Source organism: Heterodontus francisci, chromosome 24 (assembly GCF_036365525.1).
Source record: "Heterodontus francisci isolate sHetFra1 chromosome 24, sHetFra1.hap1, whole genome shotgun sequence".
Taxonomy (NCBI): domain Eukaryota; kingdom Metazoa; phylum Chordata; class Chondrichthyes; order Heterodontiformes; family Heterodontidae; genus Heterodontus; species Heterodontus francisci.
In genome coordinates this window covers 39,627,981-39,642,651 of record NC_090394.1, presented here as the reverse complement: position 1 = coordinate 39,642,651, position 14,671 = coordinate 39,627,981, and the positions used below count along the sequence as shown (strand labels likewise).

At 41.3% G+C, this 14,671-nt stretch overlaps 1 protein-coding gene and 1 long non-coding RNA gene across 8 annotated transcripts in view; one reads left to right on the top strand and one right to left on the bottom strand.

The window, feature by feature from the left end:
• lcmt1 (leucine carboxyl methyltransferase 1) overlaps positions 1-14,671 on the bottom strand; it is an 83,870-nt gene that overhangs the window by 63,960 nt on the left and 5,239 nt on the right. For 3 of the 7 annotated variants that reach the window (XM_068056007.1, XM_068056001.1, XM_068056008.1), the window contains exons 1-3: positions 2,773-2,918; positions 2,205-2,305; positions 407-498 (exon numbers count right to left, since the gene is read on the bottom strand). In XM_068056007.1, the coding sequence (XP_067912108.1) occupies positions 407-498; positions 2,205-2,293 (181 nt within the window). In that variant the 5' untranslated portion in view covers positions 2,294-2,305; positions 2,773-2,918. The other 4 variants (XM_068056002.1, XM_068056006.1, XM_068056004.1 and 1 more) reach the window with 4 other exon arrangements.
• On the top strand, positions 3,059-11,032 carry LOC137383325 (uncharacterized). Its single transcript, XR_010977383.1, has 2 exons — positions 3,059-3,118; positions 10,304-11,032. It is a non-coding gene; the product is annotated as an uncharacterized lncRNA (long non-coding RNA).

Sequence of the window (14,671 nt, the reverse complement as noted above, 5' to 3'; positions counted from 1 at the left end):
TTGCAGGTTGATAGGTAAATTGGCCATTATAAATTGCCCCTAGTATAGGTAGGTGGTAGGGGGAAGGTGGGGATGTGAGAGGGTAATGGGATTAATGTAGGATTAGTATAAATGGGTGGTTGATGGTTGGCACAGACTCGGTGGGCCGAAGGGCCTGTTTCAGTGCTGTATCTCTCAACAAATAAACGTCCATACCTAAATAAACAGACATTTATTGTCTGGGATCACACATAAAAAACAGCCTCTTAGGATACGGAAAGACTGCTGTGCCCAGGGAACTGGGCCCTAGCAAGAAGTCAGTATCTACAGTCCTTTAAATGAGGTGGGGAAAATATTAGAAAAAGGCATGAAGAGAAGAAATGTAGAAAGCAAGAGAGAAACAAACTGCAAAGATGCAGGGAATTACCTCTGTTGATTTCAGGAGCTTTCCTTTCATTTGGCTGTTTTGTAAAATACTGTATGTATGGGTCCTTCCAATAGCTCATACTCACTGCAAACCTGCCAAACACAGAAGATAAACATTAGTGAGAAACTTTATTGAAGTTAAACTGACAGTAATTTGACCTGTCTTGTAGATTCTGCTACTGCAGGATTAGCAGAGCAACTAAACAAATGGCTTATTTAGGTTCCATGGTGATCAGAAACACTCCACTTCTTACAAAGTCTTTTTCTTTAAATTAAAAACAGGCCTTCTCTATTGTGTGTTCAAATATACCTGCAACCCTCGGTGTTAAAAAGTATCATGTTTTGGATAGAAATCGTCAAATAGCCAGGCTTAACCACACTACGATCAGACAAAGGGATGGATATGGTAGACAATTTATCGCATCTCAGATGCATACCTGTAGATCCTTACATTGTGAAATGCCATTCCTACCATAAGGATAAGTGAATGATTGGTCAGGTTTTTTGTAAACAAATGATCAGGGCAATGTTTCTGTTACTAATTTTAATGTACTGGGAAACTTGTGCACTTGTACAATGCCTACTCTAAATAGAAAGTAAGCCTGCTTAAACAGACAGATGTGTTGTGTACAAACAATTGCAGGTTTGCATCCTGCATCTTTGAATTTAATTCAAGGCTTCCAAACATCACATTTTAAACTATCAGCAATAATTTTTCAACATACTATGGGCAATAATGTTATTTTCCTCTTTCACTTTTCCACATTTTCTCCTTGTGTCACGTTATTGCCAGAATCAGCTCCTACCCTTCAGTTGTATTTCTAGCATTGCTGAGCCGGCTGTTTGGTGTGTAAGAGCCTTCTCACGGTGAGTAACCCTCCATGTTTCTTTCCCAACAAGAAGTACCAGATCTCTGTTCAACCCAAAAATGGGACTCTACTGTGGTTCATGATGGGAATAGTAGCATAGTGATCATGTTCTTGAATTAGTAATCCAGAGGCCTGGAGTAATGCTCCAGAGAGAATCCCCCACTATCAACAGAGCTGAACCAGCCATATAAATACTGTGGCTACAAGAACAGGCCAGAAGCTGGGAATTCTGTGGGGAGTAACCCACCTCCTGAATCCCCAAAGCTAGTCAACCATTTACAAGGCACAAGTCAGGAGTGTGATGGAATACGGTCCACTCGCCTGGATGAATGAAGCTCCAACAACACTCAAGCTCGAAACCATCCAGGACAAAGCAGCCCGCTTGATTGGCACTCCATCTACCATCTTACACATTCACACTCTCCACCATTGGCACACAGTGGCAGCAGTGTGTACCATCTACAGAGATACACTGCAGCAACTCGCCAAGGCTCCTTTGACAGCACCTTCCAAACACATGACCTTTACCACCTAGAAGAACAAAGGCAGCTGGCAAATGGGAACACCACCATCAAATATGCTCCATGTCACACACCATCCTGACTTGGAAATATATCAGTGTTCCTTCACTGTCACTGGGACAAAATCGTGGAACTCCCTATTAGCACCGGAGTGTAGCTACACACCAACTGCAGTGGTTCAAGGCGGCGGCTCACCAAGCTTTCTCAAGGGAAGTTAGGGATGCGCAATAAATGCTGTCCTTGTCAGCAATACCCACATCCTATGAATGAATAAAAAGAAAAGCTCACTATGTACAGAATATGAACTATTTCCTACACCATGTAGGAATATACCAGAATACACCACCACACTAGATACATTTTTCAAATACAACCTGTCCAAATGCTCCAGTAGCTCTTCTATTTTTACCTTTTACAGACTGTTGCATCATCACATGTAGAGCGGACTGCTTCATCTGCTGTGTCATCGGTGCCAGTGAAAGAATGGTTGGTAGCCATTAGATTCTCACACTGCAGGGGTAGAAAATATTATACCAATATTAATTTTGAGAAGATTGTTCCTACCTTCCACAAACTCACCCCCAACTTCCCCAAACCTAAAAACATTGACTATGTTATCAGCTCACTGCTTAAACTATCTTCTCAGTGATATCATTTAATATGTTTGCTATGTTTCTATTAGATTTAAAAAATATAAAGTATCAATGAGTAAGGTTGTATTTCCTTACAATTATTGAACATCGATTTGGTCTTTCAAATTACTTGTAACTGCAGTTTAAGAATTATTTTAAAAGATTGATTTGTTACAAAGATGACAGATTAGATGTACAAAGAGGCTACATTGAGAAATTAGTTATACTAAAACGTTAGATTTGTGCGGTTAGACTGAGATTACATGAGTTGCTAGATTGCATGAAATTGTACTATTACACTACGAATAGAATGTAACAAATTATTCAGAAGGATTAGATGGTTACTCTCTTGGGTGAGGAGCTTAAAACTCAATTAGAACTATGTGCCTGAAGCTCCGATAGGATCTTCGATAAAGTGCATTGACGGCTGTACGATATCGGTGAAGCACTGGCAAATCCCGAACGCTTGCAAACGCATACACTCTGCTAATCCCTACATTCCTTTGCTTGGACTTTGGTGGTACTGACACGATAAAGCAACACTTACAGTTCCTGCCGACGTGATGTTTTCACCTCTGACACTGCAGCAACGCAGCTCCCGATTGGCGCTAGCAAACCAAATGATCGGATCTGTTCATTGGCCGGCTTGGGCGACACCGATTGGTTGCGGACCAAAAGGCAAGAAACGCAGGTGAGGAATCGGGAGGTTTGTATAAGAAGCGCTTTGGTAGGAATTTATCCTACCCTGTCCCTAGTTCATAATGGCATTGGAAATTTCGGATCTATACGTGACTGCAGCTTAAGCTTTAACTTTGTATTCCTGTCTGCGTCATACTTGTCCCTGAGAACAGTCACAGTGGGTGCATAATTTTGCCAATGGGACAAATGTAACTCATGACCTTGCCTCTTACAATAGTGAGCACACTTAAAAAATACGACATACTGCGGTCTTGAAAGGCGCTATATAAATACACGTCTTTCGTCCTATCTCTGTAATCTCCTCCAACATTAGAATTTTCTCCAGAATTCTGCAATCTTCTGGCCGCCTGTACCTTTCCCACCTCACCATTTGCAGCTTTGCCATCCGCTTCCTAGGCCCATACTCTGGAAGTTCCTGCTTCAGACCCTCTTCCTGTCCCTCTTTAAAACCTTCTTTAAAATCCATCCCTTTGACCAAACCTCTCAGCTTGTAATCTCTCCTTGGTTCAGTTTGAGTTTCTTCCTTACTTATGCAATAGTGATAGGGATTCTTTAGTTAGGGAAACAGGTGTTTCTGCGTCTGCAGATGTGAATCCAGGATAGTATGTTGCCTCATTGGTACCAGTGTCAAGGATATCACTGAGTGGCTACAGAGCACTCTGAGGGGGGAGGGTGAACAGCCAGTGGTCATGATTCATGTCAGTACCAACAACATAGATTTAAAAAAAGGGATGAGGTCCTTCAGGCAGAATTTAGGGAGCTAGGAAAGAAAATAGCAAACAGGACCTCAGGTAGTAAGCTCCGGTGCCACGCGTTAGTGAATATAGAAATAGAAGGATAGAGCAGATGAATGCGTGGCTGGAGAAATGGTGCATGAGGAAGGGCTTTAGATTCCTGGGACATTGTGACTGATTCTGGGAGGAGATGGGACCTGTACAGGTCAAACAGGTTGCACCTGTAAAACATGGGGACTAATGTCCTTGTGGGGCAGTTTGCTAATGTTATTGGGGAGGGTTTAAACTAACTTAGCAGGGGTGTAGAAACCAGGAGGTAATATTCGAGAGGAAAACCAAGGTGCACCAAGAGAATTGGGAAAGGCAGATGGAATTGGAGTAGGAAATAGAATGTTGTTCCCTTGTTCAAGAAAGGGAATAGGGATAACCCTGGGAATTATAGACCAGTCAGTCTTACGTCGATAGTGGGCAAATTATTAGAGAGGATTCTGAGAGACAGGATTTATGATTATTTGGAAAAGCATGGTTTGATTAGAGACAGTCAGCAGAGCTTTGTGAGGGGCAGGTCATGCCTCACAAGCCTTATTGAATTCTTTGAAGATGTGACAAAACACATTGATGAAGGAAGAGCAGTGGATGTGGTGTACATGGATTTTAGCAAGGCGTTTGATAAGGTTCCCCATGGTAGGCTTATTCAGAAAGTAAGGAGGCATGGGATTCAGGGAAAGTTGGCTGTCTGGATACAAAATTGGCTGGCCCATAGAAGTCTGAGGGTGGTAGTAGATGGTAAGTATTCAGCATGGAGCTCGGTGATCTGTTCTGGGACCTCTGCTCTTTGTGATTTTTATAAATGACTTGGATGAGGAAGTGGAAGGCTGCGTTAGCAAGTTTGCCGATGACACGAAGGTTGCTGGAGTTGTGGATAGTGTGGAAGGCTGTTGTAGGTTGCAACGGGACATTGACAGGATGCAGAGCTGGGCTGTGAAGTGGCAGATGGAGTTCAACCTGGAAAAGTGTGAAGTGATTCATTTTGGAAGGTCGAATTTTAATGCGGAATGCAGGCTTAAAGACAGGATTCTTGGTAGTGTGGAGGAACAGAGGGATCTTGGGGTCCATGTCCATAGATCGCTCAAATTTGCCACCCAAGTTGATAGGGTTGTTAAGAAGGCGTATGGGGTGTTGGCTTTCATTAACAGGGGGATTGAGTTTAAGAGCCGCGAGGTTATGCTGCAGCTCTATAAGGCCCTGGTTCGACCACACTTGGAATATTGTGTTCAGTTCTGGTCGCCTCATTATAGGAAGGATGTGGAAGCTTTAGAGAGGGTGCAGAGGAGATTTACCAGGATGCTGCCTGGACTGGAGGGCATATCCTACGAAGAAAGATTGAGGGAGCTAGGGCTTTTCTCATTGAAACGAAGAAGTATGAGAGGTGACTTGATAGAGGGGTACAAGATGCTAAGAGGCATAGATAGAGTGGATAGCCAGAGACTTTTTCCCAGGGTGGAAAGGGCTATCACCAGGGGGCATAATTTTAAGGTGATTGGAGGAAGGTTTCGGGGAGATGTCAGAGGTAGGTTCTTTACACAGAGAGTGGTGGGTGCGTGGAATGTGCTGCCAGATGTGGTAGTAGAAGCAGATACATTAGGGGCATTTAAGCGACTCTTGGATAGGTACATGGATGATCGTAGAATGAAGGGTAGGTAGTTAGTTTGATCTTAGAGTAGGTTAAAGGTTCGGCACAACATCGTGGGCTGAAGGGCCTGTACTGTGCTGTACTGTTCTATGTTATTAGGTGCGTTCAGAGTAAGAAGGAATGTAATAAGGTCTAAGTTAGGTTTACTGTGCATGTGTATGAATGCATAGAGTGTGGTCAATAAAGTTGGTGAGCAGTAGGCATACATAGCCACATAGAAATATGGTTTTGTGGCGATAACTGAGACCTGGTTCAAAAAAGGGCAGGATGGGTACTAACTATTCCTGAAAAGATGTTCAGGAAAGGAAAGAAAGGAAGAAGGGTAGCAGTATTCATTCAGGAGAACATAGTCGTGATGAAGAAAGAGGATGTCCGAGAGGGGTCAAGGACAGATCTTTCTGGTTAGAGTTAACAAACAATAGAGGTACTAATTGCACTGCTGGTTGTATTCTATAGGCCACCAAATAGTGGGAAAAATTTAGAGGAACTCATTTGTAAGGAAATTACAGAGAGATGCAAAAACAATAGAGTAGTTATAATGGGTGACTTTATTTATCCTAATATAGACTGGGATAGTAATAGTGTAAAGGGCAGAGAGGGGGAAGATTTTCTACAGTGTGTGGGGTGGGACAAGTGAATCAAGTGTCAGTAGGGGAACATTTAGGGGACAGTGATCATAGTATCATAACATTTAGGTTAGCTATGGAAAAGGAAAAAGAGCAATCCAGACTAAAAATAATTAATTGGGGAGGGCTAATTTCAATGGGGTGAAAATTAATCTGGCCCATGTAAATTGGAATCAAAGATTGAAAGGCAGAACTTAATTTAAAAAACGGGCTGCCTTTAAAGAAGAGATAGTTTGGGTACAGTTGTAGTACATTCCCACGAGAGGGAAAGGTAGGACAAACAAAGCCAGAGCTCCCTGGATGACGAAAGATATAGAGACTAAGATGAAGAAGAAAAAAGGGTGCATATGACAGATATTGATAATACAAATAAGAACAAGGAAATATAGAAATTTCAGAGTTGAAATAAGGGAAGCAAAGAAAGAGTATGAGAAGACATTGGCAGCCAACATAAAAGGGAATCCAAAAGTGTTCCATGGGCATACAAATAGTAAAAAGGTGGTGAAAGGAGGAGTAGGGCCGATTGTGGACCAAAAAGAGGATTTACACATGGAGGCAGAGGGCAAGGCTGAGGTATTACATGACTATTTTGCAACTGTCTTTACCAAAGAAAAAGATGCTGCTGAAGTCATAGTGAAAGAGGAGGTAGTTGAGACACTGGGTGGGTTAAATGGTTAAAGAGGAGGTAAGTAGGCTGTCACTACTTAAAAGTTGATAAGTCACTAGGACCGGATGTGATGCATCCGAGGGAAGTTAGGGTGGAAATTGGGTAGCCACTGGCCATAATCTTCCAGTCCTCCTTAGATACAGGGGTGGTGCCAAAGGACTGGAAAATTGCAAATGTTACAACTTTGTTCAAAAAAGGGTGTAAGGGTAAACCAAGCAACTACTGACGAGTCAGTTTAGCCTCAGTGGTGGGAAAGCTTTTAGAAACAATAATCTGGGACAAAATTATCAATCATTTGGACAAATGTGGATTAATTAAGGAAAGCCAGCACGGATTTGTTAAGGGCAAATCATGTATGACTAATTTGATTGAGTTTTTCACTGAAGTAACATAGAGGGTTGATGAGGGTAATGCGGTTGATATGGTGTACATGGACTTCCAAAAGACATTTGATAAAGTGCCACATAACAGGCTTGTCATAGAGTCAACAAAGTTAAAGCCCATGGAATAAAAGGGGCAGCGACAGCATGGATATGAAGTTGGCTGAGTGACAAGAAGCAGAGAGTAGTGGTGAACGGTTGCTTGTCTTTTGGAGGAAGGCATGTAGTGGGGCTACCCAGGGGTCAGTATTAGGATCACTGCTTTTCTTGATCTATATTAATGACATAGACTTGGGTGTGCAGGGCACAATTTCAAAATTTGCAGATGACACAAAACTTGGAAGTATTGTGAACTGTGAGGAGGATAGTGATAGATTTCAAGGGGACATAGACAGGCTGGTGGAGTGGGCAGACAAGTGGCAGATGAAATTTAATGCAGTGAAGTGTAAAGTAATATATTTTGGTAGGAAGAATGAGGAAAGGCAATCAAAAATAAAGGATCAATTCTAAAGGGGGTGCAGGAGCAGAGGGGCCTGGGGGTATATGTGCACAAATCATTGAAGGTGCAGGACAGGTTGAGAAGGCAGTTAATAAGGCATACAGGATCCTGGGTGTTATAAATAGAGGCATAGAGTACAAAAGCAAGGAACTTTTATAAAACACTGGTTCAACTTCAACTGGAGTATTGTGTTCAATTCTGGGCACCACACTTTAGGAAGAATGTGAAGGCATTGGAGAGGGTGCAGAAAAGATTTACAAAAATGGTTCTGGGGATGAGAGACTTCACTTACAACGATAGATTGGTGAAGTTGGAGCTGTTCTCTTAAGGGACAGTTGAGAGGAGATTTGATAGAGGTGTTCAAAATCATGAGGGGTCTGGACAGAGTAGACAGGGAGAAACTGTTCCCATGGCAGAAGGGTCGAGAACCAGAGGCCACCGATTTAAGGTGACTGGCAAAAGAAGCAACGGTGACATGAGGAAGAACATTTTCATGTAGCAAGTAGTTAAGATCTTGAATGCAGTGCCTGAGTGTGGCAGCATCAGATTTAATTGTGGCTTTCAAAAGGTAATTGGATAATTATCTGAAGAGAAAAAATTTGTGTGGCTACAGGGAAAAGACCAGGGAGTGGGACTAGCTGAGTAGTGCTTACAGGTAGCTGTCATGGACATGACAGGCCAAATGGCCTCCTTCTGTGTGATAACCATTCTATGATTTGCCACAAAGTGCCTTAGGATGCTTTTTTCTATGTTAGAGTTTTATAATTTTTTAAAATTCATTCATGGGATGTGAGCATCTCTGGCAAGGCTAGCATTTGTTGCCCATCCCTAATTGCCTTGAGAAGGTGAGCCACCTTCTTAAACTGCTGCAGTCCATATGGGGTAGGTGCATACATGGAGTGTTAGGGAGGGATTTGCAGGATTTTGACCAAGCGACAGTGAAGGAATAGCGATATAGTTGCAAATCAGGATGGTGTGTGTTGTTGTGGATCAATGTGAAGGGAGCAGTGTTAAACTGTTAAGTAGAGAATAAGAATCTAGTTTACCGCAGAACATGCCAGTGATCAACAAATATTTATACCTTGTTGAACTTTATAAGATCTGAATTTCTTTCTCTAAATCCATTGTCCCAAGCCCTTGGTGTCACTTGCCATTATGCTGACATGGACTGAGATTGTATATCTAGGCTATTTATGAATGCTTGGACAAGAGGGGTTCTAACATGCATCCTTTAGGCACATGATTCAGTATATATTTCTAAAGTTCTGCTTAAGACTACCAAGTGGTTCCTTTCTTTTGGCTGGTTATGAGACAGAGTTCATATTACCTATACTACAGAGCTTAGGCAACAATTACAGTCGTTTTAATTTGTGGACCAGGCATCCCCATTGTAGCTGAAGCTATTTTGATAGTTGGAGATGCTTGTGCTTCGAACTTGAGTATACACTCCTTTTTGTGGTGATTCTATGTAATTCCATTTAGTGCCATTAGATGGCAGGAAAAGCAACTATCATTTTAGATGGCAGACAATTGATCAATGATAGGGTATTCTAATCAAGTATATGTGGAGTGGTCCAGTTCATAATCAGACTTTTCCTTTGGAATTCAAATTTTAATGAATGTTTATTTGATAGTTCCCATTTTTCTACCCTCGTGTAAAAACAGACAAAAAGATATGTAAAAATCATAATTGTTACGACCAGGTGAGAAAGGTGTCTCGGGGTCCCTTTTAGCCTTCACATGGTCTTATTATAACAGGGTTTATGTTGTAAACACAGTGTTTTGAGCTCCCCCTTGGTGAATCCTTGTTCACCGCTGTCCAATGATAAGGCAAAGAAATGAGCATTTCTTATGTTTAAAGAAGAAAAGTGAAATTTATTAAAACTTAAACTTTAATTCGGTTAACGCCTATGGGTACACGCTGCGGCCCACGCTAGCATGCATATGCGATATGCATATGCAAATAGAGACAGAAAAGAGAAGAAAAATTAAGTAGAGAGGTTTGAGGCAATTTCTGAAGAGAGGTTTTTGTTACTGTGCTTCGAGCTCGCTGTAGTCCTTGTTTGTAGGTAGTCTTGCGTTTTGTTGGGGCCCAGTATTCTTAAACCTTGTTCACTGTAGGAGACTTTTCTTTGTTGGGGTTCATATGCCTTCAATGGTTTCCGAAGCTGGTGAGAGCGAGATGAGAGCAGAGAGGAGAGAGGTCTTTTCAATCCAGGAGCAAACAGCTTTCTGAGTTTTAAAACTCTGTGGCAAGTTCAAATTCAAAAAATTCCAATAGCCAGTTAGTCATGTGACTAAACTGGTCTGACCACATCTGTTTGTGTATTCGGCCATCTCAGCAGTTAACCTGGAATGCTAGCTTCTCTACCATCAATGTCTGGTAATCAAAAGTCCATTGGGGATTAAATTGGAGCAGGGAGTGGCTGTTTTGTCCTTCCCAAGTACTGTCTGTTACAATGCAAATGTCTTTCCAATCATGGGTCTGTTTTTAAAAATAAACAAGTTCTTTCTTTCCTCAAGTAACAGTTTAAAAATCAATTCATGTGGCGAAATTAATGTGTCTCTTTCTTGGCAGGTGAGATCTTGCATGATATAATCTTTTGCTAAATAGTATCACACATACAAGAAGTGTGACAATGAAAATTTATGGACAAAAACTGAAGATTTATAAAAATTGGCGTTGTCTTTTTAAAAAATGGACCTTCCTTTTAAAAGTGAACAAAGAGCTCCAAAATGGCCACCGAAGGTAAAGGACTTGGCCCTTGTATATTCAAACTGTCCAACAGGGACAAATGAATATCTTCAAAATTAAGAGGTATCAATTGCACGCATCCTGAAATATTCCCAAATTGAATGGGTTCTTCTGAAACAAAGAAGGTATGAAGTGGAAGCATCATAGGCCATTGTTGGTCACTTCAACAGAGGCGAGATATAACAAACTTCTACCTTAAAAGACAGCTCTTGAAGAGAGAGAGAAAAAGAGTCACCCAGAAAACAGCATCCAAAACAGCTTTTCCAGCTAAAGAGCTGGAAGAACATTCAGCAAACCAGAAGGGATGCGTCCTGATGTAGAATTCTACATCTACACACTTTATACAGCAGGGAATTAGAAGTGATCCACTGTCTTCAACTGAACTTTCAACCAAGAGAGAAATCTACAAACACCTCAGGCCTGCAACCAATGAGAACTTGACTTCCGAGAGACTTCAACAGGTTTACCGTGACCCCCTGCCCCCCCATTTATAAACCCACTTTCCCCTTTTCCTCTCTATCTGTCTCGTGTGTGCGTGTGTGTGTGTGTGCGCGAATGAATGAGTGGATGCAGTTGCGATAATTTCAGGATAAGGCATATTGATCAATAAATAATTGTTTTTCTGTTTTAAACCTACAAAAAAATCTGTTACTGTTTATTTGACAAATAAAACACAAAGTGGTTAAACCCTAATAACAAAATACACTTCTTGCAATCAGGTGGGATCTGAACAGTGGAAACCACCCTGTAGACATACCAACATTCCTACGCTCATATTGCAGAATGTCCTGTAAGCTGTGGAGAATAATCCTAAGAAATGACCTTTGTTGAGCTTTTGGTGCGCATACCCCAAGGTATGCGAAACCTGCTCAGGAAACTTTGAAAGAGAATGTATTTATAATGGTTGGAGGACACTGGGTGATCACTGACATGGCTCCTGTTTATGTGTGGTTTATTTTATACCACAAGTGAACTCCAAGTATTTTAATACAGTTACTGATATGGTGGATTGAAGCGAGGGAATCTGATGTATAGAAAAATGTTTCATCTGCATAGGATAAAATATTGTGCTCTATCCCTTCCACAGTGATCTCTATTTGATGGTTTCTATTGTGAGTGCTGCTACAGCAAGGGGAGTGTGAAATGCCTGCTGGCTTTACTTGGTGAGGTTGAAAGATGGGGTAGTTCAGCTGCTAGTGGTTAATGTGGATGCAGAGCTTGAGTAGAGGAAGCTGATCCATTTGGTGAACCTTTCCTGAAGCCCCTTTTAGGTAGGCCTAGCCAATTCTGCTAACCATTTTTTCATGTCCAAAGAATGCAGAGGGCAATCAGGCTCTTCAGACGTCTAGCTCAATGGATAGAGCACAAGTTCCAGGGAGGAAGGAACATGCATTTATGTTCTCAGAATTCCTCAAAGTGCTTCACAGCCAATGATTTATTTTTGATGTGCCATTGCTGCTATGTAGGCAAACATGACAAATAAATCCCCAAAACAGCAAAGGTGAATAACTACTCAATTCTTTTTTGGTAGTGCTGATTGAAGAATGAATATTGACCATTTGTGTAGCCATTACTAGAACTTCCTGCTCTTCTTTGAAAAAGTATCAATTGATATTTTATATTCACCTCAACAAACAGATGGGGGCTTGGTTTAACATTTAATTTGAAACAAGGCATCTCCATCAATGAAGCTGCCTCTGAGTTATACACTGAACTATCACTATGCTTGAACTCGCAACCTTCTGACTGAAACATGAGAGTGCTACCACTAACCAAGCTGACCTCTAGATTGTGGCACTTAGCTTATACTGGTCTACTGTTTTATCTCCATCTTGATATTACACACAGAGGTCTGGTCACTGTACCTCACAAGACATCCTGACCTTGGAGGAAGTACAAAGAAGGACAACAGAGTTGATGAATCGGATTAGGGAACAGTGCTATGAGGAAAGTCTAAAGATAATGTGAATGTTTGCATACAAAGAAAGGTGGTTTAGAACTGTTCTTATTGTTTCATTTGAGATCTTCAGGGGAATAGATAAGCTGAATCATGGACTGATATTCAAAGTTAAGAGGATTTTTGGCAGGCAACACTATTGAAGGATTTCAGTGATCAAGTGGTATAAGGAGTCTGAGACCTTTGGAACTAGTTGGATGGATGGTTGTTTCTGGCCATATTAGCATGGGAAGGTTAACTCAGTAAATCTGGTGATGCATCATGCATAACCATGGTCTTCTGGAGTTGGCTTGATTACATCAGGCAGTCAGAGAGGAATTTCACAGAGCATTTCCTGAAATTGGTCTGCTTTTTTGTCTCTTGCAGGAGCTAGCATTACCTTTAGCTAGAGGTTATTAGTAATTTTAAAGAAGAGCACAGCACATCCATTGTGAACTAATTTGTTCTTTGTAACCAATCATAATAAGAACAATTAGAATTGTCGATCAGGAAAGTGGCACATGAATAATTGGATTTTGTCAACTGGTGATAAAAATGGAATCATTACGAGATGGTAAACTACCCAGTGAACCTTCATGTTGAGAATACCTTTGTCCAAAGGACTTGCAAGACTTGGAATCAAGCAACCTCCTGTACAGGATTGCTAACCTACTGTAGAGCACGAATTAGCATTTGTTTTGTGATTAAGCCAAAAGATATCACAAACTGGGGCAAATACAGATTCATTTTGTACCTGGTATAATTAAGATGATTGAAAGAGAGCTAATATGTCAGAAAATGTTAAAATTAACACTAATTTAAAATATAAATTACTATACTTTATAGCACTTGTCTGGAGAAATAATACAGCAACTTGCCTTTATATAGTGCCTTTAACATTGTAAAACATCCCAAGATGGGAAACTATAAAGTGACATTTCCATAGGTAAAGTATGACAACAAAATATCAAGGTGTAGTTTCAACTGAATTCTGGGGTGAAAAAAAACTGAGAAAGCGAGTAATTGCAATCCATTTTTTATTATAACAATGTAATAGAAACTTTAAGAATAGGATCACCATGTGATAGGACAAATTAAGTTAACCATTGAACAGAGACTGGCAGCAGTATAAAGGAGCGGGCCTGAGAGAGAGCACAGCAAGACATTGGCAGCAGAAAGAAGCGGGCCCAAGAAGGAGCACAGCGAGATGGCACAGGATAAAGGAGCGAGCCTGAGAAAGAGCTGCTGATCAACTGCGTTCTAAAGTAAATCAAAGTGTGACATCACAGGGAAGAATGTAAGTGATTGGTTGGCGCGTATTTTTCTCTTATCGCTCTCTAAACTATAGTATTGCTTAAAATTAGGAGCTGGCAAATTAAAAATATTCAATCGGGGTAATATATCAGTGTTATAATAAGAGTTGGTCTAAAGGTATTAATTAAAATTGATAGTTTATACAGAATACTAAATAGATTGGTTAAAAAAGGGAATAGAGCGCTTTTTTTAAGGTTGTGGATGCGAAGCTGTGACCTGTTGCTTACAATTCCTGCACCACATGGGAACTTCAGGACATTTCACTTGTCTTGGGTGACCACATGTGTAGGAAGTGTCTCCAGCTGCTTCAGCTCGAGCTCAGGATTTATGAGCTTGAGTGGCAGCTGGAATCACTACGGAGCATCGGAGCAGGAGAGTTCCAGGAGGTAGTCACCCCACAGGCAGTACTAGTTCAGGATTGTATGTGGGTGGCCATCTGAAAAAGTAGAAAAGTGCAGGAGTCTTCAGGGTGTGTGCCACTTGCAAACTGGTACTCAGCTTTGGAAACTGCTGGGAGTGATGACACCTTGAAGGAATGCAGTCCAGACCATGGCACCAATGGGCATGGGACTGGACAGGAGGGAGCAGCAAAGTGCAGAAATGCAGTTGTTATAGATGATTCCATAGTCAGGGAGACAGACAGGCATTTCTGTAACTGTTATCGTGAGTCCCACATGGTGTATTGCCTCCCTGGTGCCAGGTAAAGGACTTCATAGACAGGGTGCAGAATATTCTGCAGGGGGAAGGGAGTGAGCCACAAGCCAACAACATAGCAAGAGTATTGAGGTCTACGATTGCATTTTCAGGAGATAGGGAGGAAGTTAAAGAGTAGGACCTCAAAGGTAGTAATCTCTGGAATAAAAACAAAGTGCTGGAAATACTCAGCAGGTTTAGCAGCATCTGTGGAGAGAGAAACAGTGTTAATATTTCAGATCTGACCT